Source organism: Nematolebias whitei, chromosome 11 (genome assembly GCF_014905685.2).
Source record: "Nematolebias whitei isolate Nwh7 chromosome 11, NemWhi1, whole genome shotgun sequence".
Lineage (NCBI taxonomy): Eukaryota > Metazoa > Chordata > Actinopteri > Cyprinodontiformes > Rivulidae > Nematolebias > Nematolebias whitei.
This window is the reverse complement of record NC_056508.1, coordinates 45134786-45153642: the sequence shown is the minus strand read 5'-3', so window position 1 is coordinate 45153642 and position 18857 is coordinate 45134786. Positions and strand designations below refer to the sequence as shown.

At 40.4% G+C, this 18857-nt stretch overlaps 1 protein-coding gene across 1 annotated transcript; it reads left to right on the top strand.

Annotated features, from left to right (window-relative positions):
• Nucleotides 1-3034: 3034 nt before the first annotated feature.
• Nucleotides 3035-17396, top strand: snphb (syntaphilin b). Its single transcript, XM_037684414.1, has 5 exons — nucleotides 3035-3116; nucleotides 11363-11542; nucleotides 11985-12092; nucleotides 14971-15117; nucleotides 15228-17396. The coding sequence occupies exons 1-5, from the start codon at nucleotides 3067-3069 to the stop codon at nucleotides 17212-17214; spliced, it is 2472 nt and encodes an 823-aa protein (XP_037540342.1). The 5' UTR covers nucleotides 3035-3066; the 3' UTR covers nucleotides 17215-17396.
• The last annotated feature ends 1461 nt before the right edge of the window (nucleotides 17397-18857 follow it).

Sequence of the window (18857 nt, the reverse complement as noted above, 5' to 3'; positions counted from 1 at the left end):
GATTACTAGTAACATTGGCATCAGAAGCGTTTGTAATGTGGGGGGAGACACACTGGTGTGTGTGTAGGGGAGAGGGGTCTTGGAGTCCTCCTCCAGAAATTTTTGAATGAAGTAGATGCCATTTCCTGCATTCTGGTGTATTTTAATGGGCTGTTAAACATCTACATTTACCTACATAAGTAAACACTTGATTCAATAATTATTTTAGAGAGCAAAAAGAAGTAGCCTGACCAACAGCTCTCCTTGTGTGAATACAGAACGCTCCGCTTCTCCCAAGCATCCTAGTCTCCCCACGTCAAAACCTGCTGGAACTAACGTAGAGCTCAGCTAGCATCGTGCAAAACATACGCGTTAGCTAAGATGCTACAGACATAGCGCTCCGCTTCTCTCACACATCCCAAGCTCCCTGCCCCATCAGCAACTGTCAGCACTAATGTGGCGCTAAGCTAGTGCGCAACACAGAGGTGTCTCCCCCTCCTCCCCCCCCCCTGTGAGCGTCCTGCCAAAACAGATGACCGAGGAGAAACACTCCATGTGGTGCGAAGTTGTCGTCGGTAACCAGGAAAACCAGGAGTGGATCTTTAGTGGTTTGAGTATTCTCCTATTAATCAAGTGGAATGGATTCATTAATGAAGACAGAAACAGCAGTTGTACTAATATTTCATGGTAAATGTGGAGGGGTCTAAATTGTTATTTTTTTATGTTGAGGTGGGGGGCACGTCCCCTTCACATATAATTTTTGCAACGCCTATGATCAGTAAGCATATCAGGATAGGCAGGGGTTTGGTATCTTGCCCAAAATGACTTCAGCAGTGCTGCAGAGGCTGGGGGTCGAACCCTGATCCTCTCTACCACGTGGCTAACTCCAGCCAAAGAATAATGTGAAGGGTGGTGATGGGCTCAGTGTAGACGGGGTCCAAAGGAATGAAAGCAAAACGTTAGTGTAGCCAAATAATGAAATATGTTTGGATTTGGATGGTCGACACTGGATTTCTTTACAAACCACCTGAGTAAATGAGCTGGTCTTACTTTAAAAACATAATTAATTAATAAAAAATCCCAGGACTCGACAGTAGTTTTTAAACTTCTGCCTGTTTGAATTCTGTGTGCACATCTCCTCTGTCTGACCTGTTAGATGCCACGAGTTGTTAGTCTGCTCGGTCCACACAACACGAACGTGTTTCTGCTTCTTAGCTCAGTCCACGCGTCGTGTTTCACTGCTCAGTTCGGGTGAAAAGCTTGTCCTTCGTCTGTCACTAACACTGCACAACTTAGTAAAGGTCACTCCGTGCTTAGAGAGCAACACAAGGTGTCAGGTTTGCTGCAGTCAGATGAACAATTGTGTCAATATGCATTTATAATGTTTAGCCTCATCCTGCGTCTCCTCCTCACAATCCATCCCCTCGCTTCATCTCACTGCGTTTCCTTCCACCCTGTCCTCGTCTCAACCAACGCTCTCCATTTTTCACTCATCATTTCTTTCTTGTGCCTGCTCGCTGTTTCCTCCTCATCACTGTGGAAGCTGCTGGCGTGTCAGGGTGGCGTTACGTAACCAGCCTGAGGTAGTAAAGCCTGCATGACGATGTGCTCTGATGCTGTTCAGTCTGTTGTCAGCAGCTGAAGCAGGACAACATGCCTTCTCAGACTTTGTAACATTTCATTTAAAACATTTTGCTCATTAGTTTTTATTGAGGTTGGTCCTTCTCTAGAAAGTTAACCAGCTGATGTCCCCCGTCGCAGAGGGATTTGAACAGTGAATGTTTAATAGTTTTTGAGATGAGTGTTTTTCTGGACTGGAATTGACGAGAGAATGGAATAAACCTTCACGTTTTTGGTGCAAGATATTCAAGTGGGTAGAAGTTACTCTGTGGAGAAGAACAGAGGTGGATTTTTTTTACTTGGCCCAGGTGGCACAGAGTGACAGATCCTGGTGAATGGAGGGAGAAATTTGAACTAGGTGCAGTGGTGGAGCCAGGGGGTGGCCAATGGTGGCCTTGGCTAACGTAGATTAATCTTCAGCCACCCCAAGGGCCACCCCCAATCATTTGAGGAAACTTTAAGCAATATAAAAACTAGAAAGCATAGTTTCCTCAAATGACAGATGGATGGTTATATATATTTATTTATTTATTTTTCCCCCCTCTTTGCTCCATGACAGGTGACAAAAACGGAAGAAAATTAAAAACTGAGTAATTCAATTTTGAAGGATGATTTTGTACTAGAAATGCAAAATTTGATTAAATTCAAGTCAGCCTATTTCATCTGCCATTTGAAAATCCAACTATTTAGCAATTTTTTATTATTATTATTTTTTTTTTTTACAATTGAGACACTAAATCAGTATTTTCCAGTCAAACAAAGCCCTTTTGTGTTTTAGCAGCTTCCTGTATCAAGATATGACAACAGAAATGTCTCAGATAAAACAAATAAAAGCAAGAACAAAACTCTGTTTAATCATTTAATCAACTGCATATTAGTTTTGTCAGAAGTGTTTTATATTAGATGCCCTTCCTGATAAAACCTTCACCTCATTCAAATACACCTGCAGTGGCTGGTTTAATCTACCCTATTTCTATGCTTTAACAAATAAACAATGATAAACATAAACAATAATTTAAAAGTTCAGTGCATGTTTGTCACTCAGAGTTCGAAAGCTGGTTGTAGTCCCTGAATTTTATATGAAGGGACTTGAAACTCGAGTTTAAGTGGATTTCTTAACATATTTACATATAAACTAATCATAAAATGAGTTATGGGATCATTCCAGGTACAGCATAGATCTTTTGAAGTAAAGTCCTACATTGCTGCAGCAGAAATGTGCTCCATTAACTGGCGTTTCAGAGAAATGTTTTGAACTGTGTGTTCTCACATCTGTGTTTAAACAAAAAGGCCTTGAGCTCACGTCTCCATCTACCGATTCTCATGTGACATGTCAGTTCTCGTTGCTCGTTGCTTATATATTTTCATTGTGTTCTCCTGCAGGCTCCATGTTCTCGGAGTTGAGCTGAAAATCGCAGGGTGAGAGCGACGACAGACGTAAAGTTGAGCGAGCGGTTGTCTGGCTCCATGTCTGCCCCTGCTCCAGCCAGTCGGAGGTCTGCGTCGGGTTCTCGTCGGTAGGTTGTAAAGAAGCGTCTGCTAACTGTTCGTGGTTCTTAGTTCTCATTTTGATAACAGAAGCATTGTTTCCAGTGTGGACACAGTCGAGCTCTTTGTGCATGTTCATCATGACTATACAACTAGTTCATCTCATACTGGAACCAGGAAGTCTGTAGCTTACGTTAGACTGCAAGTGAACATTTTGTCCTGTAAGGTTTCCTGCTGGGGAGTGAAAAATGTGCAAGATTTGGACATGACAAGCGCTAAAGAACACCAGCACTAAGGGATGGAAGCATCTCTACCACTGCCGCTCTCGTCGTTTCACTCCCAGTCTACGATGTTTAGGACCTGCCAAATGTGGTCCAAGTTGTCAACGAGGATGTGGGCGCCATTGCTCAAAATGTACACGTCAGATAAATGCAGGTTGTTTTGTCCAATCTGATGGAAAAGCTTTTATCACTTTAACTGCTGAAACCGTTTAAAAAGAAAGGTGGCCGTTGTTTTGAGATACGATCAGCTGTGTTTGAGCCTTTTGTTCCCATTTCACACTCCAGTTCAACAGCTGGCAAATATACAGTTTTGTTTGTCAGCTGTTGATCCAAAAGAAAATAATCAAGAATAATGTGTTATAAATAATCCGCTGCCTTTCATGTGTCTGTTTTACTCTTAGCGATGAACTGTGCCAAAAGAAATGGCGTCTGTCTAAAGACAACACCAGTTCTGTAAATGTTGAGACTTTGTGTAAATAAAAACGGACTGATCGTGAAATTTGGAAATATCACAAACCCATATTTTATTCACCATGAAGCATAGTAAACATATACATTTCTAAAACTAAGAAATTGTACATGTTTTATTATATGAGGTGACGTTTGTAAAGTTACACTATCAAAAATTAACAGCAATATTTTGTTTTATTTAGCTTTTCATTAGAAAAAAAAACATTTTTTTTCAAAGTCATATTTTCACCGTTATTCATACATTTATAAATGTCATAGTTCACTAACTAAATATTTAATTTACAATCATTTAATTTTACAAACTAAATACTTAATTTGCAAGTTAAATATTTAGTTAGCAAGCTAAAAAATGAGCTCCATACTAAATATTTAGTTTACAAACTAAATGTTTATGTCCAAGCTAAATGTTTAATTTACAAACTAAATTTAACTTGCAAATTAAATATTTAGTTAGTGAACTAAACATCTAGGTGTAAATTAACTATTTAATGTCCAAGCTAAATATTTATTTTCAAAACTAAACATTTAATTTCCAAACTATTTATTGTCCAAGCTAAATATTTAATTTCCAAACTAAACATTTAATTTCTATGCTATATATTTAATTCCTAAACTAAATATTTAGCTTGAACCTAAATATTTATTTTCAAAACTAAACATATAATTTCCAAAATAAATATTGAATTTGCTAACTAAATATTTAGCTTGGACCTAAATATTTATTTTCCAAACTAAACATTTAGATTCCAAAATGAATATTTAATTTGCTAACTAAATATTAAGGTTGGACCTGATTATTTAACTTGCAAGTTAAGTAGTTAGTTTGTAAACTAAATATTGAAATTGTAAATTAAATATAATTACATTTATAAAAGTATGAATAACATGGTGACAATATGACTGAAAAAAAAGGCAAACCAAAATATTGCTGCTAATTTTTCCACTGTGTAACTTTACAAACGGCACCCCATATTATTAGGGTATTGTTAAGTTTTATGGCAGCAACACATAAGAAATTTGTGAGAGTGGCAACAAAAGGCTGTAAAAATGTTCAGAACAAGAAACAACTAGAGGAGCATTTAGTAACTAATTACCGTAGGTTAATTCACAACAGGTCAGTGGGAGGACGGGGTATAAAAACAACTTTTTAGAAAGGCTGAATCTCTCCATGGGCAGAGGTTTTAAACAATGTGTTATTTACAAAAAGACCAAGTAACTGGAACATGATGAATCAAATGTATTGGTGTTTTCTTCTGAGCCTTTTAAAGTGTGCGGAAGGATAAAAAAAGACAACAAGAGATGTATTTTGTGTAACAATAAACCAATTAAGTATAAACTTCTAATTTTTCTTTGTTGCAATTTGGAAATTTATGCAATCTACAGTATTTTTTATTGTAGTAAAAACAATAATTGTTGAATCTTGTTGTGGTTCTGGTTAGCACAGTTAGCGCTATAGGACCACTGAGAGTCAGTCTGGGTTTCCTATTGGTTAGTGAGTTGCATGATCACATTTTATGGAACTTCTATTTCATTCTGAGTTTTAATAAGTATTATTATTCCAACTATTGCTTCCTATGGCTTGTTTGTTCTTCAACCAGAGCCAGCTCGTCTGCTCTCAGTGGTTCTGATGGTGTTAGTGGCCTGATGATGACGAGTGGTCACAGATGAGTCTGTGTCTGTGGTGTCCTCTTTCTCATCTCCTCTTCCTCAGATTCAACCCTCTGAAGGCGCTGCAGCCCAAACGCCGCTTGCAGCAAATTGTGGCGTCCTCGCCCGTGCCGGCGCCCAAGCCGGCATCGGAGTCGGGGACGGGGGCATCCGCAGCCACGCTGCAGGTGGCTGTTCCGGTGCCTGCACCCCCTGCGTGAGACACACTTCAATGACAGTCTCGGAGAGCATGAGCTGTAGCTGTAGCTCCGACGCTGCAGCCACTAAACCAAAACTGAAACATAAATGGCAACAACAGCACACGGGCATCTTTATGGAGCTGAGCTCTCATTTTCTTACACCCGAGCATTTAACCTTAACTTTAGCTGGTGTGAAATGATGTTTTACACATTTAGGTTTGAACAGGACGTCTTAAAAGCTGCTTTAGGGGCTTCATCAAAACTGAACATCCTCAGATGAGATTTGAATTTCAGTTTGTTTACACTCACTATACCTAGATTTATTGTTTCTTACTAACATTTCATTATCTTTATGGTTATGTCTATAAAGATTTCAGTGTTCAAAGTGTTTCAGGTCAGAATATGACATCCCATAAATAAACGAGCTCAGCACATGAAGAGGAGCTTCAGTCTACAGCCATGCTGCGTAAACTGTTTTCTTTATTTTAATTTAAAGTAAACAGGTTTTAGTCATTAAAACGGAACTGTTTTCAGCGCTGATGCGTGTGTGCTGCTGTTGGTGAATTTGAAGTCGTGCTCTGGAGGCAGACTGTGATCACGACTGATCACTGCTCAGCAGCATCCTCTGCACCACCAGCGTCATCGCAGATCAAAAAGGCTTCCTCTGAGATCTGACTCAGCACAATTCAGTGTCATGAGCAAAGTCACTGTTTGTAAAAGAACACGTCTGCACTTCACTCATGATTACTAACGCTTCACCAACGCAGGCTCCATCTGAGCAGATGGAGGGAAAAGGCACCGTTGTGCTCTTTTCAGTCACTTTCCGGGCTCATTGCTTACTCTAGGCTGCTCCCCTCTGCCTGTTGCTGCTCTTTTAATGTCTTGGCATCTTATTTGTCAAATATTGATCTTCAAAGAGCTATTGAGCTGTCAATATCTGGCCTCTTCTCTGTATTGTATTGCACAGGACACGTTGACTCAGCACAACCGCACAAGGGTTTAATTCAACAGCATTTCAGCTCTAAATAGTCTCTAGTGAATTAATAAAAACTTAAAGTGCATAACTTTTACTCAACATCAGCTAAATGCTAAAATAAATTATAAAAATAGCTCAGGTGGGGGAAAAAGTCATTACATTACAAAAAAATGTAGACTGTTAAAACCTTTAGGTGCATTAGCCACAGTATGCTACAGGTCGTATTGGGCCTTGTCGGGCTTTATTCATGGTTAAAATGATTCTCATTTAATAAATATTTTATAATTTAGAGTTTTGTGGCTGCAATAAATTGTGACAGTTGTGTCTCCTTCCTTCAGTCAGCAAAACAGCTTTTGAGATTAAAGTTGGCGTTCATCAGGGTTCATGTCTCAGCCCACTGTTGTTGGTTGTTCAATTCAATTCAAAATACTTGATTAATCCCAAAGGGAAATTATTTGTTGTTGTAACTCATTATCCTCATTGTTGTGATAGATGCAGTTACTGAACTTATTAGGAGAGAAGTGCCGTGATATATGTTGTATGCAGATGACCTACTTGTGGCTGGAGATTCTGAAGTTAATCTCCAAGATAGTTTCAGACGGTGACAACAGGCACTTGAGTAAAAGTCTGAAAATAAATGCAGCAAAAACAGAGACCATGGTCTGCTGGAAAGCTAGTGAGACCTTAACAATTACTGATAATAGAGGAAATGTACTGAATCGGGTTGAAACGTTCAAGTATCTGGGGTCGGTGATAAATGCCCAAGGAATCTGTGAAGAAGGTGTTAAACACAGAATTGGTGTGGCGTAACAATAATGAAAGGAGCTGACTGGAGTGCTTTGTGACAATAGAATGCCGATTCGTAGGCAAAGTGTAAATAATTTTTTTTTTAATTAAAGGGAAAGATGATGGTGCGCCGTCTTGCTTTGTGGAGTATGGACATTAAAGCGAAAGGAAGAGGAACTCCTAGAAAGAATAGCAATACGGATGCTATGTGGGATTCTTGGAGTATCCGTCAAGGATAGACAACAAAATGACGATGTTAGAAAAACGCTTGGCACGGCATGCATCATGTATAAGATACAGAAATCAAGAATGAGATGATATGGGCATGCACAGCAAATGGAAGATAACGAGGTGAAAGGGCTATTAAACAGAAGTTTTCGGTCAATGAAGCAGGGGACAGCAGAAGAAGAGGTGGATGGATATGAAGACACTCCATCTCACAACAGATGATACACGAAACAGCAAAATGGAGAAGAAGAGTCCATGTGGCTGACCCTGCTCTGAAAGGAGCGGGACCTACAGCCTGAAGGAGAGAGAACCTCCAAGTTGTCCAGAAAAACACCTAAAGGCGCCGTTACAACCAAACCGATGGGTTGATAGCACCCTTTAGTGGCAGCTCCAAATATGACAGTTCATTTGATAAATTACTACGTTCTATTATTTTAATTTTGAGTTTAATATTGTAGCCACACAGCATTTTTTAAATTCTAACCCTTATTGACTTTAGCACGAGACCCAAAGCATCGGTACATTTTTGCCTAATTGCTTATTCACAAAGTCTTCCTTCCACTTGCTCTTTAAAGAAAAAATTATGCAAAATGTTAAATTGCTTTACCATCATGAAATGTTAACAAACAAAACAAACAGAAAAGTCCACAATTTGATGTACAGAAATAGTAATAGACTAAATATAAATAATTAAAATAGTTATTTGTCTTGGTTCAGTCCAGTTGATTTATCTTTAGAACATCATCGTTATCATCTGACCCAACACAAAGACAAAAGCCATGTTCAGATGTGGTGTGTTGGCGTGTAGTCACCGTGTCCTGTGTCCAAATCCCTCACGACTGCTCTGACTTGTCCTGTTCGTCCTCTCCTCCAGCTGTGGAGGCCAGTGACTGGGCAATAATCCTTTTGAAATATGTCGCTAATAATCTGAGCTTCTGACAAAACTTGTTTCTAAATATGGAGCATTATAACATTTATTGCAACAACAAATTGTGACACAAGTTGCCCATCATGGATTGTCCTTCCTTTGCTTGGCTGTACTTTGACTCTCAACTTCATTGTTTTTAGCAGGATGGTTTCAGGAGGAACTGCTGAGGATCAGCAGACAGTTTCATTTAAAGACAGGAACCAGGAGGGAACAGCTGGCACAGCTCACACCAAACCCTTAGAATAAACTGTGTTGTCATTTATTTCAAAAAGGCAAACATATAGATTTTAAAATGGACATAAGTTTTTCTGAATTTTAAAAGGAATAGTATGCTTGTAGCACGCAAAATAAAATATTTAATAGCAGCTTGAGAGCCAGGCTGAACTGTTACCTCTTGCGTTCAGTCTTCCAGCCTCGAGGTTTATGTTTAATGAACGAAGCTATTTTCTAATGTCTGTTAGCTCCCATGTTTGTATCCTCACCATGGTTCTCCCAACTCATGCCAATCTGAACATTTTATCTGGAACGATTTGCCTTCTGGAAGTTCTCCTTAACATTTACATTTTAAACAGCAGATGTTTTCATAACAGCTGTACTCTTCATAATTATAGTGCGTGTGCTACGTTTGGGGCTACAAATGAAAATACAGTTCAAATTTTTAAAATGACCATTTTTCTGATATGATATGGAAAGTTAGACTTCTATTTATTAGCTTTGAACAGTTTGTGGCAGCTGAATGGAGCAGCTCATCCTGGTCAAATCATTTCAAACGGTTTACAACTATAAACATCATCTGCTGTGCTGTTGTGTTTGGATGCATTTGAGTGAAAGCTTATCTGATGTAAAATGCTTCTGGATGATGAGGCTGTTAGAAAGAAATGCTAATGTTAGTACGCTCTCCTGCTTCCCTCAGGGCATCTTTTCCTCTTAAGTGTTTCAGACTTGAGAGTGTTGCCGTTTCGTTCTCTACTGGTAAAGCTGCAGATCGTTTTGTGTAGATGTTCCACATCGGAAGCCAAATTGAGCTTCAACCTGTTAATGCACGGCCTCTTAGAGAGCCACGTCTCTTCAGTGCTTGTTGGTTTGACTTTGGTACCACCTGCCAAGACGCAACATGCCTGACAGCTTTGTCTCACCTCCAGTAAAACTCACTGTATAGATTTGGAGCATGCACGTGGCATCATGTCTGACAATCCATCGGTGTATATATTTCCTATGCTTGATATCAAGCGTAATTTCTGCCCACCTTTTCTTGTGACAATGCCATAACTGTATGTTTGTTTTCACCACTTTGATGTTTTAATGCATCAGTTGAACAAACTTTCTTACTAATAAGATTTTTTTGCCAACCAGTGGTTCTTTTGTCCAACTACTTAGAGGATAAATAATAATAGTCGACCAAAGTGCTGCAGTACAAACCCAGAAGCACCAGCTGATTCTTTTAAATGCACTAGTGGACCACTAAATCAATATAGTTGAAGGAAACCAAGTATAAAAAAACCTCTTACATGTTTACTAATCAACACAAATTCTGTAACGTTTTACTCAATACCCAGATAATAAGTGACCAAAAATAGCAACTCCAAGACCAGGGAATTATTAACAGTGTTTACTTACAAAAAGTGAAAATCAGTGGTTGGCTGCAACTCAGCTGGGAGGGACTGGAACCCTGGAGATCAAGGGCGAGGGTTAATATGGAGGTTTGGATCCTTGAGGATGATTCAATATATGGTTTGTCTCTTACTGTTAGAAGCCAAGATCATCACAAGGGTGAAGGTCCAAATAGTTCCAGTTACCATGAACGAGGAAGTTCTAAAGAGGTTGCATACATCAGGGTGGAAGTCGAGGAATGGCTGAAAGAATCACTAGGAGGTTTATAAGCTGAAGCCAGGGATGTCCACGGCACAGGAGGAACACAGGAGTCATGTCTGCAACACGTTAGAATAAGACATTAGTTTTAACAAATCACAAGGACTGGTAAAGTGGTTAGGAACACAACTACCGGTAGGCAGACAATGCATCAGCGTTGAAGTGACGTCATCGACTGCCATTTATACTCCTGCAGCTCATTAGTAGATCGGTCCACAGGTGTGTGCTCGTTGGCGCCATCTAGTGTCGAGAAGCTGCAGGAGAAAAACTGGAACTTCCACAAATTCTACTTACTATTTCACTAGTTACTGTCAAATGTGCACATTAATCAAATAGTGCAAGTTAAAAATTTAATGCTAACAAGTCGAATCAAATTCTGCTCAACTAACTGCTCATGTATTAAGTCATGTATCAAGTTAAATAGCGAGAATTTTGGTCTTTGCTTCAAGGCTAGAATAAATTAGGTTGCAGCATAGTGTGCACATTTGACGGTGACTAGTAAAACCGTGGGTAGAATTTATATTGATGTTAACATGCAAGAGTTTTTATGTCTGCTAGTTAACGTCTATGGTCCGGTGGTTGGGTTCACTTTTGTACTAGTAGTTCTGCACTTTGGCTGACCACTTGGATTTCCCCTTAAACTAGTTTTAATAAAAGTGTCACCAGTTGAAAACTAAAGTCTTCCTAGTAAGAGTGTTTGTTCAACTGGTGTACCAAAATGTCAAACTAGTACAACCAAATGTGCAACCAGTTCAGAGTAATTGCAAACTAGTGGGCAAATATGATGCTTGATATCAAGACATCAAATAAAAACATGAATGGCTGCCAGTGGTGTGGCCCAGTGAACAATCCTCTGTAATTTAACGCTCTCTCGTCTCTGCCCGCTCAGGTTTGACTACTGCAGATTCATAGAGCTAGATTATGTTCCCATGGAGACAGGCTATATGGTCTCAATGCGTCCAACTAAAGGCTATGCATCGACCAAGTCTCCGACTAAAGGATACACCTCTACGAAGTCATCGGACCGCCACAACCGCTCGACAAACTCTCCCTCCACCCCACGTTCCCGGTCCGTTCTGAGTCCTTCCTGTTGGTGTTTTTTTAGTCCTCTGAAGCACGAGAATGCTGTTATTGTCCAGTGATGTCACATGCTGGAAAGAATAACTTGTTTTTACACCAATGTGTCAAGTCTGATTTGCTACTCTCCATATTTTTCTTGTGTTTTTATGCATGCTTCTTTCTGTGTCAGTTTAAATGTTCTTTGCTGAACACCGTCCCTGTTTAGAAAAACTGTAACACCGACAGCGTTCAGAGGGGTGCGACCACGTTTTGTGATCTTTCTGTGAATACAGTATGTGTGCTGTACTGGCATGTTGGTGGCCTTGGACTGAAATTTGTTGCATTTGTGTCCATCTTTATAGATGAGTGATGGATTTGGTTTAGCAGTTCAGTGGGCTTTAGTTTTATGATAAAAAGTAAAAAGTCACATGTCTGTTTTTTCTTTGGACCAGGCGGACGCCGGCTGCACCCACCAGCAATGATCCCTGCTGCAACGTCTCCGCCAGCAGTGGCAGCAACTCCGGCTCATGTAAAGGCAATGAATGCAGCCCCAGCAAAGGGTAAAACATCCCAAGCCACATGAGTTTACTCAGAAAGGCTGCTTTGTTTCACTCATTTTAAACCAAATGTGAAATACATAAAAAAGTAACAGTTCTAAATCCAACATTTTTCAGTCAGGTCATCTGGACAGTTTCTATTTTTGTGCTGAAACATTTCGCCTTCGATTCCGGATCGAATCAGCTTTGTTGTGCGTTTACTTGACTGATGAAGCCTTCCGGATCGAAGGCGAAACGTTTCAGCACAAAAAAAGAAACTGTCCAGATGACCTGACTGAAAAATGTTGGATTTATTGTTAATCATTTCTCTTAGCTATTTAGTATTGTTCTTTTAGTGATTGGTCTGTTCTTCTTAGCCTAGTTTATGTGTACATCCAGTAGAGTAACCACGAGTGAGGGAGGTAGTTGTCATGAAGATCTGTGGGGTTCACTCTGTCCATGTGTGTCGAACTGTAAAATACAGAATATAAAACGCCGTCTGGTGGTTGACACTTGATCTACAACAAGAGCTACACATCTCTAGCTGTGTGCTGCCACTCATGTTACAATGTGGACACCTGCGGCTTATACACAAGCACAGCTTATATTTGTACAAAATTGTTTTTGTTTTTTTTATTTAGTGTGCACGGCTTATATTCAGGTGTGCTCTATAGACCGGCAATTACGACAGTTGAAAAAAATATATATATATTTGCCATTTTCCAAGCCAATATTACAACGTGAGCTGGCTGCGGGCCACAGGACCCGGAAACCCGCCCACGTCGCTCCCCCCAGCTCGAACCTCCCTCAGAAGCGGCAACTCACACTAACAATAAATCAAGGAAACATGAATTCAGTTTTACCAATTGTATTAAAGTTAAGGCAGGAAAAGGTTACGGTTTACAGCGCTGGCCTCTTCGGTCTATGACGCAATCACAAACCAGAAGGGGCGATGTCCCGTTCATTACTGATTTATAGGCCTCTAGACTCCTCCTTCGCAGAAGGGGAGCTCAACCTGTCACATGTATGAGGGGGCGTGGCTAACTGTGATCTCAGTGGATCTTACGTGGTTTGACGTGTAAGGAAATATGAGACAGTGCTTCAAAAGCCTTTCTACGTGATGTAGCAAGCAAAAATAAACTCTTTTCCTTGACGGATATTGAATCCCTGGGAAACTCTTTTTAGAGTTGCTGGCCCCGTTTAACCCAGTCAGAACCGGGTCATAATTTCATTATAATCCCGTCTCTGAGTAGATCAAAAACCCCAGGACTAGTCTAGATAAATATCCAACACCAAAAAGAAACGTATAGACGAAATATTCAGAAATCTGAAAAGTTTTGTTTTTATTTTTGACTTCCTAATGGTATGAAATGTTCTTTATGAGTATTTGTTTTGTTTTTCAAATCATTGAGAAAGTTAAAAAGTGAAAAGTGAAAAGTGCTACGTGGTCACAAGGAATCACTAAAGTCATAAAAGTTGATTCACACGGTTTTACTGTCATTTCAAACTGCAAAAAGCAGATGTTTCTGATTGGAAAGTCTTTACAATCTGTCTATAAGCTCTTCTTAAAACATCAAAACTCTAACATTACATTTGACTTTCAGCCTAATCTTTAATCCTGTATCTAAATACTGCAAGTTGTGAAAACTACTGTAACTACAGTTAAGGAGTAAGGAAATGACAATACATATGTTAAACAGACTCATGCTCAGGTTCTGTCTCTAATGAAAAGGCTGCATTCAGCTAAACTTAAAAGTTTTTAATACATTTAAAACACTGAAGTAGATCTTGAATTAGGAGCTGCAATGTAGATATTGATATTTTCCACGCTTACAAGATGCTCTAAGTGAACATGGAAACATCAGCAGAACCTAAAAGTTACTTGGAGGAATTGGAGAACAATTCTCTTAGAGAACAAATTTGACCATCTTGAATGAATCAAACCTATATTAGTTATGTACCGTAAACTGAAAATGATTACATAAACACCTGTTTTAAACATAACAGCCACTTACAAGCTTCCTAATATCATAATCATATCAGAGCTGCCCCTTCAAACAAGCTTTTCTGCTTCTACCCTTAAAAAAAATCTCTGCCCCAAAAAGTAAAGTCATGGGCAATTTAATTAAAAACACAAATATAATTAAACAGTACAACTAAATTGCAAATCTATTTTAAAGTTTCAGTGGGTCATTAATAAATGTTTCATTATTTATTAAGAATACGAGAGAAATGTTTGATGGGTAATCACATTACATACATCATGTATCGAAATAACGGCACCAATTTGTCAAAATAACAGCAATCAAAATGTAGAAAAGATAGTCCAATTTACTTTCATTTTTTTAAGTCCTCATTGTACAACTAAACAACCAAGAATTGAAGCACATGAAGGTGGTGGCAATTGAGATAGTACTGGAGCAGGTGTGAGGATGCTTGAGAGAAGTGTAGTGTGCTCTATTCACACAAGGAGAGCTGTTGGTCAGGTTACTTCTTGTTGTTCTCTAAAATAGTTATTGAATCGAGTATTTACAAATGTAGGTAAAGTAGATGTTTAACAACCCATTAAACTGGCATCTCTTTATTCAAAATGTTATGTGGGAGGACCCCGAGAACCCACTCCACCCCACCCGTCCTATTTGCTTTCTGGCATCGTTTGGTTTAAAATAATAATAAAGTGCTGTGTGTTGTCATCATTCTATGTTCCCATACAAAAATGAAAATGGCTTTCTGCATTTAACCCATCACACCTGGGATATACCCAGGTGGAGCAGTGGGCAGCTATGTAAGCGCCGGGGGAGCAATTTGAGATTAGGTGTCCTACTCAGAGACACTACGACATTACAAATTAAGCACTGCTTAAAACCTTCTCCTGCATTTACTTGTATGCTGTTTGTCCCAGGCGTCAGAAGTATACATCATGTACAGACAACCATGGCATCCGTCCTCCTCCTCCAGAGCAGTACCTTACACCCCTCCAGCAGAAGGAAGTGTGCATTCGACACCTGCGAGCCAAACTTAAAGAGACTGTCAATACACTGCAGGACAGGTGAGACAATGTGACAACAAAAGCAATTCTTTAAACTTCCCAGAAAAATAGTTCCTATATTGCTTATTCATGTACATTTTCATATTTTTGATCATTTCTCAATGTCTTAGGGACACGGAGATCGACGAATTGCGAACTCAGCTTTATCGCATGCAGGAAGACTGGGTTGAGGAGGAATGTCACCGCGTGGAGGCTCAGTTAGCCCTGAAAGAAGCTCGTCGGGAGATCCAGCAGCTAAAGCAGGCTGTAGACACTGTTCGAGCCAGGCTTAGTGATGCTGGTGGGATGAGTGGGGACGTAGGTGTCCAGAAGTACTTCCAGGACATCAACACTCAGAATCACAAGCTGGAGAACCTTTTGCTTAATATGGAGTTGGCCCAGGCAGGATTAGCCAAGGAAGGAGAAGCCATATCAGGCTGTAGGACTCGTGTTGGGGGTTCAGCACCAGCATCTGTTTCAGGAGAAAGTCCTGGGGTTGTTCCTAAACTTACAGTGGGAGGGAGGGGGTCTTGCTCTTGTGATGGCTCTCCAGCCCGGTCTTTGACTAGGAGCTCCACCTACACCAAGCTGAGCGACCAGGCACTGGCAGACCGGAATGAAAATGGTACAGATTTTCCTTGCTTGTCAGGGGATGGTACCCAGGACAGTGGCTTTGTGTGCTGCGGGGAAACAAGCATTCCCAGCCGGGCTGACTTGCTGCTGGAGGCCGCCTACCTCTCAGAGGAAACAGCATCTTTACTTAACTCCTACACTCATACCTTCTCCCATTCTTTGCCTCATTCTATTCCCCCCTCTCAGCCTCACACCTTCTCTCATACCTTACCTCATTCATTCCCTCATATGTCCCACGCAGTGCCGCAAACCATGCCACATTCCTCTACCTATGAGAAGCTCTGCACAGGTGATCGTCTGACATCGTTTCGTTGTGGTCTTGGTGGCATGAACTGCATGAACCACCCGTGCCTGTCCCATCACCACTTGTACCTACACCCACTAAGGGAGGCAGGCATTCAGACTGAGAGCTGCCCCATCCCTTCAACAGCTGGGTATCCCTCTGATTTAGACACGATTGCAGAGCAACGCACCTTTCGCTCTCAGGCCTGCAGCCCCACCTCCACTTGGATGTCTGATGTGGAAGAGGACTTGGACTCCATTACCACCACAACTTCAATAACTACAGCCACTGTCATGAGTACAGCTACAGAGCCAATTCCAGTGTGCAAAACCCCACTGGTTCCTCTTTTACCCCGCTCTGCCACAGTGGAATGTTCCATGGAGAGTCCACTGTACAGGGAAACTGAAAAACCTGAGGAGGAGGAAAAGCAGGAGAAGGAGAAAAAAGAGAAAGACAATTCTTTGAAAGTGGAGCAGGTGGAAACAATTGTTATTAAGCAAACAGGAAAGGACCTTCAGGCAGAGGAATGTTTCATGGGAGATATGGTGGGGATAGATGAAGTGTCTGGAGAAGCAGAAGCCCTACGAAAAGGTTGCAATTTAGCTGAAAACTCAACAAGAACACAAGCAGAGCTTAAGTATGTTGGATGCTGTGGAGAAGGCAGATCGGATAAGACAACAGTCAAAAGTCAAGGAGAAGAAGTCAGGCAGGAAGAGGATGGTTTATCAGCGCTCTCAAGAAAGCCAGAGACGTCTGAACTGAGTCCAGATTGCACCAGACTATCTCCAGGCGAACAGCAACCTCACACATCCCAACCACCAAGGAGATCTACGTCCCATGAGGAAATAGCAGGTGTCACAGTTGTGGAAGTCAATGATGAGGACGACGAGGACAATGATGAAGGTAAAACGAAAGAACAAGGGGCCACAGGGGGCATCGCAGCAGAGGACGAAGACTCATCCAAGGTTCAGAAAAGTTACTGGAGTCGTCACTTCTTGGTTGATCTACTGGCAGTGGCCATCCCTGTGGTGCCAACTGTGGCATGGCTCTGTCGCGGTCCGGTCCGCGGTGGACAGCCCATGTATCACATCGGGTCACTGCTCAGAGGCTGCTGCACTGTGGCACTGCACTCTCTTCGTAGGGGAGGAGGTTTGAGGCATTATCCCGCAGGCGGGGGAGACCTTGGGGGGTCACAAATATAGCAGTGCACCACCTCTTGTATGGTCCTCAACTACTGAACGGCTTCACCAGTTCTGGGTTGGACTTGTTTGCAGCAAAATGCAAGGAAAGGAAGAGTGAGAACTTCCTGTCCAGCTGTTTTAGAAGTTATTTAGCAAAAGGGCATTTAAGAAGTAGAGCTAGGACTGATTAACTCTGCTCCTCATCATCTCGTGCTTAATGGTCTTAGCTGTCGCTACCAAAATCTTTGTCTCCTGGCTTGTGCAAACTAAATGAGCTGCTTGAAATGTATGATCAATGCCTAAATGTTTAACGTTGATTGTTTAAATAGTTTTAAATGCAGGGAAAATATTTATTGGTCTGTCAGTCATTGATTATGACATGTTGCCATGATCATTGTGTATATACAGTATAGGTACAACATATAAGAGTAAGTACATATATGACAAAGTTAGGACAAACTGCTTATTGACCAATGTCAGTGGAAAAATCCACTCTAATCCTAAACTGCAGACACTTTTCACTGATCACACAGAACTCAGGTACGTTCTAAAGGTAGAAACACAACCAACCCAAGAGTCTCTTTTCATAAAAGCCAAAACCAGTTGAGATGTCCATCCTTTATGCCAAGTAAAATGTGTACAGACATTACAAAAAAAAAAAAACAGGTGTAATTTAAATTCAAATCATTACAGATTTTTCCAGAAGACATCACTGAATGTTTTGTTAAAGGGGTCACAACCCCATCTCCAGAACAAGCAGAATGTCATGAATGGATGGGTGAACATTGAACTCAAGAAAAAAATATCCCTGATATTTGATTCCTGACATTTAATGCTTGGCCGTTTATTGTGACATAGTACATTTTACAACCCCAGAAAATTCTATACCACCAGGAAAATGACAGGACACCCTTTGTTGCGGCAACATCACCGTGCAAGATGCATTCTCATTGCATTCTCCAAAAGCTCAAAGAAAAACCAAGAGATTTCCAAGCTTACGTCTAAGGAGCATGGCCAGAAATGAAGATTAAATGTGATGCTTGTTTCTGAACATCACCTGTTAGAAACTTCTCACAATCCTAAAGTTCAGTCTACAAACTATTTATATGGGATTTAATGCACTGTTGGTAAAATAGACTGAGAAGTGCAGATTTATTTAACTTTAGATGTACAGTAGATATGACATGTCCTGGGATGAAGAGCCATGTTTTGGAGGAATGAAGCATCGCTTTGCACGTTTTAAAGCTGCTGCATTAGTACATTAAAGAATAAGAAAATTAAATGGAAATTTACTTGGTCTATATTCAGTCTTTAAAAGCAGATTGATTGGTGCCACCTGCTGGTTGTACCAATGAACCAACATGGAAGGCGTTCAGTGGGCACAAACTACCAAACTAGGTTCCTGTATGCCATGTGCAGAACAATCTGTTAACACAAAGTAATTTAAAAAAAACAAAACTATTTTTTGTGGATTTATATGAGTTGAAAGGACAAAACTCCTCGATCTAAAGCACTGGTTTCCAAAGACTCCACTGTTGGTCTGCAGACTTGGGGGTCCTGAGATAATCTCTATAAACAAACCAAATGTCAAAATGATTTATTCTAGCATGTTTTAACTAAATTAAAAAAAAAGATAAAAAATATTAGTATAGAATTTATTCTTT

What these genes read in the sequence shown, in the direction of transcription:
- snphb (XM_037684414.1), top strand. Translation starts at nt 3,067, where the DNA reads ATGTCTGCCCCTGCTCCAGCCAGTCGGAGGTCTGCGTCGGGTTCTCGT. An exon ending in TCTGCGTCGGGTTCTCGTCG is followed by an intron (nt 3,117 to 11,362) that starts GTAGGTTGTAAA and finishes CTGCCCGCTCAG; the next exon opens with GTTTGACTACTGCAGATTCA. An exon ending in GAATGCAGCCCCAGCAAAGG is followed by an intron (nt 12,093 to 14,970) that starts GTAAAACATCCC and finishes TGTTTGTCCCAG; the next exon opens with GCGTCAGAAGTATACATCAT.